This window comes from Elgaria multicarinata, chromosome 7, assembly GCF_023053635.1.
Source record: "Elgaria multicarinata webbii isolate HBS135686 ecotype San Diego chromosome 7, rElgMul1.1.pri, whole genome shotgun sequence".
Lineage (NCBI taxonomy): Eukaryota > Metazoa > Chordata > Lepidosauria > Squamata > Anguidae > Elgaria > Elgaria multicarinata.
The window spans coordinates 113877833-113894421 of record NC_086177.1 but is presented as its reverse complement, the minus strand read 5'-3'; the positions used below and the strand labels follow the sequence as shown (position 1 = coordinate 113894421).

Genomic DNA, 16589 nt, shown 5'->3' with positions numbered 1-16589 from the left:
AACTTCCTGACTGTTAGAGCAGTACGACAATGGAACCAGTGACCTAGGGAGGTGGTGGGCTCTCCCACACTAGAGGCCTTCAAGAGGCAGCTGGACAACCATCTGTCAGGGATGCTTTAGGGTGGATTCCTGCACTGAGCAGGGGGTTGGACTCAATGGCCTTGTAGGCCCCTTCCAACTCTGCTATTCTATGATTCTATGATAGCTTCCTTGTCGCTGCTCCGTGGGGCTCTAGAATTCCCTTCCCAGGGAAGCTAGACTGGCTCCCTCCTTGCTAGGCTTCCAGAGGCAGACAAAGACATGTGAACTGCCCAGAGAGCTTCGGCTACGGGCGGTATAAAAATGTAATAAATAAATAAAATAATAAATAAATAAATATTTTTGTTCCGGCAGGCCTTTGGAGAATAGTCTGGACCTGTTTATGCATTGGATTTTTAAAATTGTTTTTTGCATTTTAAATGTTTTAATATTACAGCAGGTTTAATTATATTTTTAACTTTTGTATATTTCAATTAATATTTTTTAACTGTATACGATTTAATTTTGTAAAGCTGCCTTGAGTCCTTGTATTGTTTTTATACTGGTTTTATGTTTTTAAATTTTGTATACTTTTAATGTTTACTGTTTTTAACTTTTGTAAACCGCTCAGAGAGCTTCGGCTATGGGGCGGTATATAAATGTAACAAATAAATAAAATAAATATTGGGAAAAAGGCGTGTTGGGAAAAATAGCAGCAGCAACTTAAGCAGAGTGAAAACTGGCTAGCCTGCCCGCCCAAGATCACCCTAAAACCTTTATGACTGACTAAAGATTTGAACCCGGCTTTCTTGGGTCTGAGCCTGATACTTCAGCCACCACACCATCTGCAAACTTCCAAGGTCCAGCCAGGGAGGGTAGAACAGAAACACAAAACCTTTAAGTGCCACAGCGCCAAACATCCCCGGAATGGCATCTGCTCGTCACACTGTTATGTTCGGAACGAGGACTTCTCACCTTCCTGCTGAAACCATCTTCCCTTGCTCAGCCGCGTTCCCAACTGGTAAACAGCCAGACATGCTAACTCGGTCCTCCTGCCCCCTTCCTCTGTCCCTCCCTTGTTACACCCACGTGTTTGCCCAGAGAATAATCTAGAAGCACACGACTCTGTTCTATTGTGGAAGTAGGTTCAGCCCAGCACGATGTCTGGACTGCATTCAGGGAAGGGCAACTAAGATGACCGGGGGGCTAGAAACTAAGTCCTACAAGAAAGGATAGAAGGATCTGGGGATGTTTAGTCTTGAGAAGAGAAAACTGAGGAGGGCGAGAAGAGCACTTTTCAAGTACCTGAGGGGTTGTCACACAGAAGAAGGCTGCAACCTGTCCTCTGTCTTCCAGGACTGCAGGACACAAAATACGGGGGCTAAGGTATGTGAAGTCAGATTTCACTTGAACATCAGGAAAAACATCCTAACGATCAGAGCAGTCTGACGATGGAACCAACGGCCTAAAGAGGTGGTGGGCTCTCCGTCGCTGGAGGTTTTCAAGCAGAGACTTCCTGAAAAACTTCCTGACTGTTAGAGCAGTACGACAATGGAACCAGTGACCTAGGGAGGTTGTGGGCTCTCCCACACTAGAGGCCTTCAAGAGGCAGCTGGACAACCACCTGTCAGGGAAGCTGTAGGGTGGATTCCTGCATTGAGCAGGGGGTTGGACTCGATGGCCTTGTAGGCCCCTTCCAACTCTGCTATTCTATGATTCTATGATTCTATGGGCAGCCACCTGTCAGGGATGCTTTCAGCTGACTCTATTCAATGATCCTCAATGCCCCCCCTCCTCCAACTCTTGGGAATGGGACTGAAGCTTCTCACTGGAGGAGTTGGGTGGTTGTAATAGGGGCAGAGAGGATTAAAAATGTATCTACAGCACCTTCCTCAACCCAGTAACCTCCAGATGAGCTGGACAACAACTCCCATGATTTCCCGTCAGCATATGGCTGTGCTAGGTGGGACCGATGGGAGTTGTAATCCAACGCATCTGGAGGGCAGCAGATTGGGGCAAGGCTGATGTACACCCACTACAGAACTGAGCAGTGCATTTACGACAAGATGCTCAGCCTGGTATTTAGTTTCTCAGCAACCACATAACGGAAATTAGTCTGTTTATAACAGACTTTTATTTTGGTTTGGTCGAAATGCTGGGTGATTGTGCTATTTTGGAAAGAGTTTTCCTTCCATCATTCATTAAGGGCCTATGGCTGTTTAGGCAGAAAGAAATCCTATAACTCACAGTATTCCCCAGCCAGCCACATTTGCACCTCAATATGCATAGGATTGCGCCTTAAGGCGCTACGATCTGCTCGTTAAATGGTCTTTCTGAAAGGAACAGCGGCTTTACACTCCTACATCACCTGAGGATGTCAAGAAGAGTGACCATAAGAGGCTTGTTGGATCAGACCAAAGGCTTATGCCCCCACAGGAAGCCAGCCCACAAGGAGGACAAGAACACAACAGCACCCGCCTGCCCATCTTCCCCAGCAACTGGAATTGGGAGACATACTGCCTCCGATACTGAAAGTAGCATACAGCCATCATGACTGGTCGCTACCAAAAGTCTCCTCCAGTAGCAAACAATGGAAGCCAAGAGAAACCATCAAAAGATAGGGAGATAGAATTGCTCTACAATTCTAATGAAAAAAAACCACCCAAAAAAATATGGAAAGGTATTGGGTAAAGAGGCTAATTAATTACAAGAACAGGGAAACCCATTCATGAAATGTTGGAAGGGAATTAAGGCACTAAATCCAGTTCTGGAAAAGGTAGGCGCTGTTATTGCTCCTTTTTGAGAGTGTGTTTTATTAATTTTTTCGTATTTACATGGAAAATGTGTAAAGTATTTAGATAATCATGCCAGGTTTCTGGGGCAGCTAGACCTAAGGTTTCTCCTGGGATCATCCAGGGTCCGCCCCTGCCTGAGCACTGGATCCCCTGTGTGTCACCTAGATGAACAGGTTTGACCCCTGAACGATCCAGGGATAAACCTTAAGTCTAGCTATGGCCTAAGTGAAAAAAACATATTTCAGCCTTCCCCAACCCAGTGCCCTCCAGCACTGGTTGGGGATGATGGTTTTCCCATCCTCAAAGCCGACCCTATAGGCATGGCTCTTACAGAATTCTATGTACATATCAGAGCTTCTCAGGTAATAGCAGCTCCAGCAGCAGAGAGGGACTGCTGGCACATTTAATATTGCACTGAGACAGAGCTTTTTTACATTTTATTTTTCATTGTTAAAATAGTTTTAATCTCCCTTAAACATCAACCTCAGCTGCCATCATTCCATTGAAACGCTGATTTAAACGCCATCGTTTGCAGTGCCAAAGCACTGTTAGCACACTTCATTTGTAACTACTTATAATATAATGCAGCAAGACCTAGGCAGAATCTACACATTGCATTCAAAGCGATCAGGGTTGAGGCACGGAGAGAAAGGAAGAAAAAGGCTACCAGGAATTTCTGCCCTCTGCTTCACGTGCAACACATTTGATTCTAAAGGGTATTATGTACCTAGACTTTTTGCGGTGCTTATTCCATCTGGCACAGACCCCATGCCGGCCATTTGACTTCATGCCCTCAAGCCACAGCCTGGCCAGTCACAAACTGAGGAAGCAGCGAAAGAATCCAGAAAAAAGAGAGTAAACGGCTCTCTGCCCATGCAAAAAAAGCCAGCGGCTGTATAAACACAGAAGCTTGCAGAAAGGGCTAGAAATACAACACTTACATAAGTGCTGCCTTTGGGACACTCCCAGCAAAAGATTTGGAACTATTTCAAAGTCTTCCGAAGGCAGGCCTTTTCCACCGTGAGATCTCAAACAACGCCAATAATTAAGGCATCCAACATAATAAATTCTCATTGCCTGGTCAGTATAAGTTGAGCACATCAAAGTATACGGATCTGCCTTATATCGAGTTATATCAGTGGCCTGGCTAGCTCACTGAGGAAGCTCCCTGCTAAGACATTTATATAAATATTAAATAATAATAATAATAATAATAATAATAATAATAATAATAATAATAATCATTTATATACCATCCCATAACCGAAGTTTTCTGGGCGGTTTACAAAGATTAAAAACACTGAACATTTAAAAACCAAAATACAAAATTTAAAACAATAAAAAGCATAAAAACAGTCTATGCACCAACCATCTACTGTATACATACAGACACACTTTGGCCCCTTTGGGAAAAAGGGCATTTATTTATTCCGTTAATCAAACTAAAAACACAGAATATGGCTGAGTATATATAGAACTACAACTCACTAACACCCCAGGTATGTCCGTAATTAATCCTGCCATGGGGCGCAGTCCGATTTCTGTTAATTTCTTCATCCGTTTCCTATAAAAGGAAAATATATTCTGCCCAATGCCCCTGGCTCAGCCTGCTTTAAAACACACACACACACACGATGCATAAACCTCTGAAAGAAACGGCAAATCACACTTGTACTAGCAAACTATGAGATGTGTCCATTTCAGACGCTATATTGTCTCCAATTAATGACTTACAGAGGCTAGGAACAGACGCCAGACACTTTTGCATCTAACAAGATAGGAAGCTTCCTTTTTAAGATCCTCTTCCCCTCGGGACTTTATTCTTTCTCCAAAACTAGCTCATATCACAGTATTTCATTTTTTTGCCTGCTCTAATATACAAACACCAGAACAAGAGGTTGTCACAATCACATACCAGTTGTGAGCAAATCCCATTGAAATCAAAGAAACAAATGTGCACAATTAAAACACTCACGGCTATGATTTTAAGCACAGTTCACCAAATCCCTCCCAAATCAGTTGGACCTACTTGTGAGTAAATATGGTTCGAGTCAGGCTGTAATCTTAATTGATTTCCATGATACTTAACTGCAACCAACTTTTGCTCTAAATTATCAACACGGAATGAAAGAAAGGAAAGATGAGAAAAGAAAACAGGCATAAAACAGAAGTTCAGTTGAATGAAAAGAATATAGGAATAAAAGTGAAAAGGACAAATGAACCTAGACTCCAAGAGAAAGTGGACAGTATTAAAACATTTTTTAAAAAAATTGATTGCTTTTTCTTTACTGTACACTTCCCCGGGAATTTTATTTTTAAAAAAACAGAGAGCAATTTATACATTTTGTAGTTAAATAAAATCCTATCTGGAGCAAGGAAATTAAAGATAAAGCACCTTTTGGAGGATTTGTGCAAAAGAGTCCCTTTATGGTGCAATCCTCTACGTGACTCAGAAATAAGTCCCTTTGAGTTTATTGGCACCACGTCCATGTAAGTGGGCATAGCAAGGCAGTGTTAGTCTTCAACCAAATTCACTAGTCCAAGGCCTACACACCGAGAAAGGACTTGCATAGGTCAAAGGGAGTCAAGACTCTAACCATGAAGGGCATCTGAAAGGAAGACACGGTGGCTTTGACAAGACTTCAGGGCACCCTCTAACTGTTCACGGGTGCCACTTGGCTAACCTAGTTGTGATACCACCAAGGGCTCCAGAGCAAGGAGGCACCCCATCAAAACTTATAGAATCATAGAACCACAGAGTTGGAAGGGGCCTACAAGGCTATCGAGTCCAACCCCCTGCTCAATGCTTCTCTCTGCTTGGTGATAAATGGGCACCACCGCCATGTAGCAGCTGTACCGGCAACTTTGGTTGGGTAGTACAGCTGCTACTGTGAGGTATAGTGGCACAAGTACTGGACTTATCGACTAGGGAGACCTGGTTTCAAATTCTGCTCAGCCATTACAGCTCTCACAGTAACAATCAGCCAGCCTTCTCTACCTCCCAGAGCTGTTGTGAAGGCAAGAGGGTGGTACATAGGCTGACCTGAGCTCTTCAGGCAAAGTGGTGGATCAAAATTACATGGTTTAATATAAATATTTGTATTTAATTAACCCATCAGCATTCAGGCGGACATAAAAAGGGCAAAACTCAGTTCTGCTCTGTAACCTGGCAATACTAAATTAGGCAGCGTCCAGAGCTCAGTGGTAGAGCATCTACTTCACATGCTGGGGTTTCAAGATCCGATAGCGCGTGGTGGGAAAAGACCCTTGCCCAAGACACTGAAGAATCTCCGCCAGAGGAGAAGAAGCTGCACTCAATGGACAAAGAGTATAACCCGGTATAGGACCTATCTATGAGCCCACTTATTTAGCATCAAAGGAAGCACATCCTTTTGAGAACTGGTACAAAATGCCGCAGCGAGTGTGCTAAGAGGTGCACGGTATTCAAGAGGATACCATCCCAACAGTGAAAGATAGACGCCGATTGCTAGTTGGGTTTAACTTCTAAAACCTTAAATGACTTTGGGGCTGGCAAAGGATTACCTGACTCACTATGAACCTGCCCAGTTATGATGATCTGAGGAAGAGGCCTGCAGAGGCTTGTGTGACACGCATACATCGGGGGGCTTTCTCTTGCGTTGCACCCAAATTGTGGCATGCCCGTCTCTCAGAGCTATGAGTGACCTCCACTATCTCTGCTTTTAGAAAAGCTGTAAGGCACACCTCTTTAAACTGGCCTTTTCAATTGTTGTATTAGTAGTGTGTGTGTGTGTGTGTTTCGGATGATGTCTTACTGATTAATGTTTTTATGGTTTAGTGTTTAATTGCCGTACACTGCCTTGGAGTGTCTAGCAGAAAGGCGGCATAAAAAGCACTAGAAAATAAAATAAAGAAAATTTAATTAAAGAAATAAAGTAGTAAACCTTAAAAATGAAGAACTACAAAAGTAACCAATTGGTTTGATGACAACCATTTTTTTTAATGATGCTGCTTAATTTTGTAGAAAACGTTAATGGCAGAAGACTGTTTTAAAAGCACTTTGTAATTTTAATGCTTTTAGCCTCTCCAAACCCAAGAAAGATGGGATAGAAACAACAAATTGAAATGCCTGAACTAAAACAAAGAGATAATTTTTAGAATCATCAAAATGCAATGACATTTCATGCAAGCCTCAGACACACAGACACACACACACACACACACACACACACACACACACAGAGAGAGAGAGAGAGAGAGAGAGAGAGATATGAGTTAAGCCTAGTATGAAGGTTATTTTTTTCTCCAAACCAGAGGCATATAAACATGCTACAGAAACACAGGATCAAATCCTAAGTGGGATTCCCAAATGAAGATTTCAAAAGTAACAAATTGAGGGACTGTTGCTTCTGAAGAAAGTCTCAAATAATCAAGGATTTTTTTAGATTTGGGGAAAGGGAGGGTTGGAGGAGAATAGATTGTAAGACCTTGTGCAGTGAGGAAAGGTTTCAATAGGGGAAATTATTCTCTCTCAGCAGGCTTAAAGCAATGAAAAGAATGTAGTTCCTCACGTAACACCTAAGGTTCTCATGGCCACCATTTGGTACCAGCATGAATTCCCAGCTTGGCTTGGTTTTTAAGTCCCTAAAATAAGCAGCTACAAAGCACAACAGTGAAATGAACATTCCAGTTTCAAAAAAGCTTCCAACTTCAAGAGGCCATAAAATAACAAAGCGTGCAATTTCTCTATCGTGCCCGGCTGACAAACATCACAGAGACATCAGACCCGCCGCTGTTCCAGTAGTAGCCAAAATTCTGATCGAGATGGACCAACGGTCGTGGCTCTGCTTGGAAATCCTTACGAAAAGGATGCTTTTGGAAATGCAATACGGGAAATAAGGGATCTCTGTTACATTCTGTGAGGTGCTCGTGTTCTGCACTTACATAATACAGAAGGACACACCCTTAATAAGGGGAGATCCAGCTATTGTAGCCCACTCTTCAGCCCAGGTTAGGAAATCTGGCAGACAACCAGAGTTACTGTTCGCAGGCAGAAGAACACAACACTCTGCATTGTGGGGAAATGAGACCAGCTCTGCAACACTCGCAACATGCGAAGTCTATGCTTAAAAACTAGGGATGTGCACGGACCCCCCACTCCGCTTCACTTTCAGATCCGCCATTTTCGGATCGGGCCGCTCCGCCCTGCCCCCACTCCGCCTGTGCCCACTCCGCTCCACTCGGAGCTCCGGATCCGGATCGGAGCTCCGTTCCCCCCCCATAGGGGGGGTTACCGGGCCCTGCCGCCATCACCGCCCATGCGGCGGCGACGGCGGCAGAGCCCGGTAAGGGACCAAGGGAGAGGGGGACCTTACCTGCCTCCGTCCGCGGTCCGTCAGCGTCTTCAATTGAGCCCGCGGTTCCACCAGGAAGTCTGGGCCGCAAGCGGCCCAGACTTCCTGGTGGAACCGCGGGCTCAATTGAAGACGCTGACGGACCGCGGACGGAGGCAGGTAAGGGAGAGGAGGGCAGGGGGGTTTTACCGGGCCCTGCCGCTGTCGCCGCATGGGCAACAGCAACAGGGCCCGATAAACCCCACTTACCTTTCCGGCGGAGCTCCGGATCGAGGCGAAGGATCCGCCTTCACCTCGATCCTCTCCGCCACGCTCCGCCGGCCCCCCAATCCTCTTCGCCTTAAGGGCAGGCGAAGCCCCCCGCTCCGCTCCTGCTTCTCCGGTCCGATTAGAAGCGGAGCACATCCCTATTAAAAACAGAAGGGTCATTTATGCATTGGTTCGCATTAACCTGATGCCAAAGCCTTGGATCTTTTGAAATTATTGTCTATGACTTGGCAATTCTCAGGCTGGGGAGATTATTCGAAGCGCCTTGCACTAGACTAACACTTCCCTTGCCCTTATTTAGTCATCAACTGTATGCATTGATCTGGTGCCGCTTTCCGAAAAAAGCACAGAGGTGGAGAAATGGAGAGGGGTTTTTTTTGGGGGGGGGGTTGAATCAGACAAGGAATGAGCTCCTTGGGACTAGACCAATATCTGGAGGCATCAGGAAGGACAGGAGGCCCAAGCTTTCCAAAAAGCCATCATCCCCCACAAACAGAAGCCAGACGCTACGCTAAGATGGGCTTAGAACTCAGAAAGGAGACAACAATGAAAACCGGTAGAGCAGAGGAAAAAGAAAGAAGACATTTTAATACCTCCAGAAGAGGGTCTAGGTTCACTCTCAACACCACCTCCCCCCTCTTCCACTGCGGAGTCCGATTCATGTTGCCCCACTTCAAATGGATTCTATCCCAGCCTTGTGACCCACTTGCTTTGCCAGGAATTATTTCACAGCATTGCAAACCATCCGACTAAATCACCAAAGCAATGTCCATGCTTCTCCTTTTGGTTATTATGTCCAAGAGAACGAACGAACGAACACACACACACACACACACACACACCCAAGAAGGAACTGCAATACATTTGATCACATCAATATCTTAACTGAAAGGAACGCCAGAGGATTCGGCACTGCGCAGAGTTGCGCACTGCGAAAAAATAAGCCGTCACACACAGCACCAAGGAGGGTGCCTCAAAGCAGGTAAAAGGCAGAATTTGGTCCTACAACAAACAGGGGGCAGGGAAGGCTCTTGCTATTTAAAAAGGATCTCTCAGATCCCAGTTCTGTGGAAGCAGACGCCAATTTTCCACGAGTTTCAGAAGGGGCGTAGAACCGCACACAACCAACCCAACACCTCAATGTTCTCAAGGGAGTTTAAGATCTCAAATCCCCAGCATAACATGGCAACAATACAGGACAAGTTTTCATACATGGCCTCAATCACGTTTTCCCTTCCACTAGCACCCAGAAAGAAACAAAACGATGACTAGGACAATCTAGTGCCACAGACCACACCGGAGACAGAGAAGCGGGGCAAATGAGGAAGCAAGGACAGGAATCAAATCTTGACAAGCAAATGATAACATTAATTTAAGGAAAGAGAAGGGCAGGCAATTGCTGGGAGAGATCCTTGCACCCTAGCAGAAAGCAGCAGTCTAAGCATTTAGCAAGCAGTACTTAAAATCTAGACCGGACAAAAGTATTTTAAAATGTGCATAAACTCAGCCATCTGTCCCATTCCCAACATTTATAAAATAGCAGTAGAGAAGCTGCCAAACTCTCTGCTGCCTGGGTTTTCACCTGGCAATGGGGGTGTTTCCTCTTCCTCACCCACCCTCCCCATGCCTTTCTCTTCATATAAAATTGGAACATTTGTAACACATCCAGCCCTCAAGCAGGGAGGCCAATTCAAACTTTTTAGAAATTGAGGAGTGAAAAATGTTGCAGAACCCAAACTTTCAGGCCACTTGGACTGAGGAGGGTTGATATAGGGCTGTAGAAGAGGACCTGTTGGCTACCCAGAGAAACAGAATACTTTGACAATAGTGTCCCATTGGGCCTTCCTAGAAAAGGGGGCAAAATGTTTGGGGATTTGGTGTCATTTAAATATTTCCTGTACCGCTGGGCATTTAAAAAAAAAATCAATCTCAGATGAAACCGTTTCAAGCAAATAGATGCTCAGGTTGAGCTCTGCAGTTGATATAGATATCTGAAGGTTGAGTTTTTACAGATTAAAATACGTCCCTTTAAAAATAATAATAATAATAATAATAATAATAATAATAATAATACCTTCCCAGGTCCAAGTAATTTACACTCTTATTGTTCTTTCTCTCTCACACAGGGTTTTTAAAGCCATACAGGGTGATTTAAAAGAGAACATAAACACTTAGCTCAGAAACTAAAGTGGGAAATAAACCAATTTATTACCATCTAAAATAAAAGTCAATTGGCTGCAATGTGGATTTGGTTATAAAAACACACAGCCGGGAAAGCAGTTAATAAGACAACTTCATTTAGAGTACGTCAGTTTTTAAAAATATATATTTTATCTAGTAAGCTGAGAACAGAATAAACAAGACAAAATGACCTCTCCTCTGATCAAAATGTTTCATTCAGAATCATCAAGTAGAGCAGATCTGAAGAAATGTATATTTTAAAAACCAGAACAAAGCAGCGTCACTTCCTTCCCAAAGCAAAGTTTTAAAGTGCAGCATATTCTATCATTCGCCATATTCTATCATATAAAATATGGTCAACTCAGCATTCAATTCAAAACTTAAAAATATTAAATGTGTAACGCACCACTATGTAAAAGCTACAGGCTAAAAACCACTGTCAGCAGCTTTCCAAATTTGTGGGGTTGCTGTAGTTGTAAGCTGAAAGCATTTCAAAGAGAAGACGACAATCGCTTCCCATAAAGATCTTGCACCCAAATTGTATGAACTGAAGAAAAAGAAAAAGGGGTGGGGGAGAAATTTCAGGGAAGAATTTGATTCTAAAAACAGAAGCACTGTGATTTGAAACAGAACCTAGTAAATCAAAAGAAATCAAATTATTCATCAGGGAGTACAACTAAATAGAACAAATTTTTAACTGGCGTTCTTTTGTGTTTCAACTCATATAGCCGAAATCAAAGTTAAATAATGTTCTAAAACTATCTGGCCTTTCAAAGGGTAGAAGTACAGATTTGCCTGCCTCCATTTTCTAAGAGTACAACATTGATTCTTTTGTATATTAAAAAAATGAAGGGGGGGGGGTTGGAAAAAGAAATAGTTATTTCATTTTCTTCATACTGTAACCCCAATCGCAGTCAAACTACTGGAATGTGTGAAGGTTTGGCAAAGCACTTGGAAAAACTAGAAATGCAAGACAAAAGAATATATGTCTAAAGAGATTTATTTTTGTTTCGTAGCAAATAAAAGCTAAGAAGGATGCTTTTGCACTGATGCCTGAACATAAAGAGAAACAATTCATGACAAATAAACAAAAAATATATCTATATATATAAATAGTAAGTTGGTTTGAGGTTGCAACAGCCTGCATGGCTCAAAAGCAGGATGTGGAAAAATAATAATAATTAAGGACTGTATCAAAGCTCTAGATGAAATTGGTTTTGTCTGGATGCAACAGTGTTAAAAACCACCAAAATTGAAAGGTCATTTAAAATGCCTTGCACTTAAAAATGCACCAGTTTCCAAAATTTCACAAATTGTGCTGGGCTTTTAAGAAATACCCATATGTTTAACATCCTTATTCCTTTAAGAGTTCTCTTTTTAAATAAACATTTTTTTAAAAACCAAAAAAACAAAACTCAGCCTCGATCAGTTAAGCCTTCTTGCCCAAAAGCATAATTGTGAGATTTTGTGGGTTGGTTTGTTTTTGCAATAAATAAAGTGTGCATTTTATAAATCAAGGTTCAAACCATATTTTGTTTCCTTGGAATTTAATAAATAATTCTGGTGCATAGTATTCGTAATATTATATAGCAGCCAACGGATTGCAGTTCATATATTACTCTATTGCCTTTCAAATTGTCTTAAGAGTGTTCTTCCCCCCCCCAATATTGTTTTAAACAGCATAGATAATTTTAAATCTCTATAAAACAAACAGCATTATTTAATCCAATTGATTACTGTATATAGTGCATTCGGCTTTGTCAACATCGTTAAATTAATTCTTATATTATTTGCATGCTATTACATACAAACTTTCATTAAGACTTTTTTTTTAATTTTCTTTTTTCTTTTAAAGTCACCAAGCAAATGAAGGCTCAAGAAAATACGGGGGGGGGGGGGGGCAGAGAGAGATTAGGGACTAAAGGCTACTTATGTACAAGTGGACACCTTTAATAAGTTAGTCTGGCTCAGTTCCCCGTTCGTTTTTTTTTTAAAAAAAAACTTGCACGCACACACACACAAAAATTAATTAAGAAAAAGAGGGAGATAAAAAGGCAAGTAAACTCAACCAATTTTCTGGAGTCTGAAGTCCCCCGTGAAATGTCCCAGCGGTCACTGTGGGTGTCGCTTGCGGCGTTGTTGTTCCGTTGAGGGGAAAACAAACATGTCACTTTGCAAGGTCAACTTTTAAGACTATTCGTTTGTTGAGTGTTTTTTTTTAAGATGCACAAAAAAAGAAAGAAAAAGTGAACATGGGAGGGGGGGGGCACAGAGAGAAATACAAGTGGGGGGGGGGAGAACTGGATCATGCGTTTTCCTCCTCTGTTTTAGTAGGGGGAGGAAGAAGAAGAAGAAAAGAAAGAGAGGAAAAGAGAGGAAAGATGAGAGATTACTGAAATCCCATACATGTCCGGCATGCAGGAATGCTGAAACGAGTCCGGAGGAGGAGGAGGAGGGGACGCAACGAAGAAGACCCCGCGGTGCAACGGGCGGCCAGAGTCCCCGACGCGCCTCCGCTGCTGCTGCTGCTGCTGCTGGACCGTCGTGGGCCACTGGGGCTCCCCCAGAACGAAGCCCCCCCAGCCGCCCCCCGCCCCCCCAGGCATCCCCGACGCGCTGTCCTTGGTCGCTGCCGCTTCACGTCCAGGGAAGAGCGAGCCCGCTTGGCTGGGCTTGCCCGATCCGGGGCTCTGGTTTGGTTTTCGTGGGGGGTGGGGATGTTTGCGCCAAACATCGTTCCCAACGCCTCTCCAAATTCTTCGCAAATTCCCGGGCGCAGCAGCGCAATGTCCAACTCGGCGCCTCTTTCCTTCGCCCCCGACGGGGCGGACGGGCTTGTTTGCAGAGCTGGAGACGCCGCCGATGCCGCCGCCGCCGCCGCCGCCGGTCCCCGCGCTTCTCTTTCGAGCAGTACAAAAAGACGGAGGGGAAAGGGGGCGAGCCAGCCCTGAGCCCGGCCCTCGGGGGAAAGGTCGCCGCGTAGAAAGGCAGGAAGGGAATCAGTGCGTTGGCGGCATCGGCGGCGGGGTGGGGGGTCCTTTCTATCCCCCCCCCGTGCCCCTCTTCCTTGCGTTCTTCTCTCGCCCTCCACCGTCCCAGGGAGACCACCTCCGTCCACCCGAGGGGGGGGCAGTATCGGGGGGTCTCTTATTTACAACTTCTCTCCCAGAGAAGGGCGACCCGGGGGCCAGCAGCCGCTCGATCCGTGGGCGAGGAGGGGGCTCTGCGGCCTGTCCCCCCGCGCCCCGGCCGGGCCGGCCTCCCTCCTACTCCTGGGGGCGCCGCGGGCCCCTTCACATGAAGAAGTCGGCCGTCGGGGGCTTGGCGGCGTTGGCCCCGCCGGGCTGGGCGGGCGAGGGCTCCCTGGCGGCGGCGGCGGCGAAGGCGCGCCCGGCCAGCTTCTCGTACTTCTCCTTGTAGAGGTCGCGCTCCTTGGCCAGGCGCGCCACCTCCTGCTTGAGCTGCTCCACCTGGCCCTGCAGCTGGCACTTCTCGTTCTCCAGGATGTGCCGCTGCTGGACGCGCTTGTAGCGGCACGACTGCGCGTAGCCGCGGTTCTTGAGCGTGCGCCGCTTCTGCTTGAGGCGGATCACCTCCTCCTTGCTGAAGCCGCGCAGCTGCCGGTTCAGCTCGCGCACCGACATCGAGACCAGCTGGTCGTCCGAGAAGCGCTCCTCCAGGCGCAGGTGGTGGTGGCCGTGGCCGTGGTGGTGGTGGCCGCCGTGGTGGTGGTGGTGGTGGTGGTGCGGCGCGTGGCCCGACGGCGCCAGCTCCTCGCCGGGGAAGGCCGGCCCGCCGCGGAAGCCCTCGTAGCCGCCCCCGCCGCCGCCCCCGACGGCGCCCTGGTGGTGGTGGGGATGATGGTGGTGGTGGTGGTGGGGCGGCGCGCCGATCAGCGCCTCCACCGCGTCCTCGGGCGTCAGGTTCAGCGCCTCCGGGTTGAGGTGGTGCTGGTAGCTGGACATCCAGTACAGGTCCTCCAGCTGCGCCTTGCCGGCCGCGCCCCCGCCGCCCGGGGGCCCGAGGCCCAGGCCGCCCCCGCCGGCCGGGTGGGCGAGGCCGGGCGCGGGCTGCCCGCCGCCGGGGCTGGGCGCGCAGAAGCTGGGCGAGGAGGGCACGGACGAGCAGGGCGTGCTGAGCGGCGTGGACGAGAGCGAGCCCGGCGGCGGCAGGCGGTGGCAGAAGCGCTCCGCCTCGGGCGGCTCCTTCTTCACCTCGAACTTCATCAGGTCGAAGTCGTTCACGTACTCGATGGCCAGCGGGCTGCTGGGCAGCTCGGCCGCGCTCAGCGCCAGCTCCGAGGCCATCTCAGCGCATCGGGCGGCGGCGGCGGCGGCGGCGGCGGGGCCGGGGCCGGGCCGGGGCCGGGGCCCGCCCGGGGGGCCGGGCCGCCCCCGGCCGCCTCCACGCCCCCGGCGGCGGCTGGGAAGCGAAAGCCAGGAAGGGCGGAGAGGGAGGGAGGCGGGAAGGAGGGAGGCGCGCGCTCCGCGGAAAGTTGCACTCACTCGAGGAAGTCCCGCCCGGCGGCGGGGGGCGGGCAGGGGGAGCGCCGGGCGCCGGCCCGCGCCCCCGCCGACCCGGCCGGGGCCAGCCCCGAGGACGCGCCGCGGCTGCTCCCGCGGGCGCTGCTGCCCGGGGCTGGGGTCGCCCGGGGCCCGCCGGCGAGAGAGGCGCCCCGGCCCGGCGGCGGCTCTGCCCCTACAAAGGGGGGGGCGGGGGGGCTCCCAGGCGCTGCTGCTGCTGCTGCCCCTTCTGCCTCTGCCTCCTCTTCTGCCGCCGCCGCCACCTCCCCCCTTTGCGCGTAACTGAACTGCTGAATGGAGCATTCTGCCTTTTATAAGGAGCGGCGCCAGGCCCCGCCTGCCGAGGCGGGGGCAGCCGCCTCCCTGCCTATAACAAGCCCGGGCTGCCGGGGCAATTTGCCTATCCCTATAGCAACCCCGGGGTCCAGCTGTCAATCTCTTGCGGGAACAGCTGGAAGCCGACCGAGAGGGGCGGGAGCGCGGGGGGAGAGGGGCACGCGCCCTCTAGTGGCCGCGCCCGGGGAAGGCGGCGGAGCCAGCCGGGCTGGGGATGCGCGCAGGGTCGCGCCGGGCGCCCAGGGCTTCCCACCCAGCCGGCCTGCCTGCCCGCCGGCCTGCCTGGGGCCCGGATCCCACGCTTCTCCGCCGCAGTCCAGGCTTTCATGGCAGACCTCCCCGTCCTGGCGGAGAGAACCGCAACCAGGCAGACGGACGCAGGTCCCTGCCCCGAGGAGCTCGCCCGCGGAGAGACAGGCGCACACCAGGAAGTGGCTTTTGGGGAGGGAAACAACTTCGACCCTCCCGTCAAGCCCTGAGGACTGGGAACCCCATGGTGGCTTTTGCAGCAAAGATATCGCTCTCTCTCTCTCTTTCTCTCTCTCTCTCTCTCACACACACACACACAATCATGTCACTATCCAAACCCCAGACTATCTTATAAGAAAGAAAGAACTCATGCTATTCAACCTGGTACTATTCACAAGCAAGCAATAAAGACCGTTGATGCTAATTTGGCAGAATAGAGAGGGGAGGGGGGAGAGAACCTTGGTGGGCCGCGGGGGGGGGATTCCGTAGTGGGGGTACTCCGGCAGAGAAGGTTCAACCCTACCTCCCCCACCCACCCACTGCCAGTATATGGTACTAAGAGAAAAGGGGGAAGGAGAGAATTTCTGATCAGCCCAAATGCACAAGGCTGCTTCTCCCAGCCTATGTGCTGGACTGCAACTCCCATGATCCCCAGCCAGCATTACGCTGGGAGCAAAGGCAAAGCCAACGTGCGCTTGAAGGCGCCCAGATCAGCAATTTCAACGGCGCACCCCCCCCCCCCCCCAAGACTCCCTGCGACATTGCACTCGCCATATCACAGGCCGGGGGCTCAGCCGCCGCTTGCAGCAGACGGGGTCGTCCTGGGGTCGCCTGCCACAGGCTCAGCTCTTGTGGTGGGGGGGGGGGGGGCACAGCCACTGCGGTGC

At 48.6% G+C, this 16589-nt stretch overlaps 1 protein-coding gene across 1 annotated transcript; it reads right to left on the bottom strand.

Annotated features, from left to right (window-relative positions):
- Positions 1–13887: 13887 nt before the first annotated feature.
- MAFA (MAF bZIP transcription factor A) lies at positions 13888–14909 on the bottom strand. The gene has a single exon (XM_063131372.1). It carries the CDS (start codon positions 14899–14901, stop codon positions 13888–13890), a length of 1014 nt encoding a protein of 337 aa, XP_062987442.1. The 5' UTR covers positions 14902–14909.
- Between the last annotated feature and the right edge of the window lie 1680 nt (positions 14910–16589).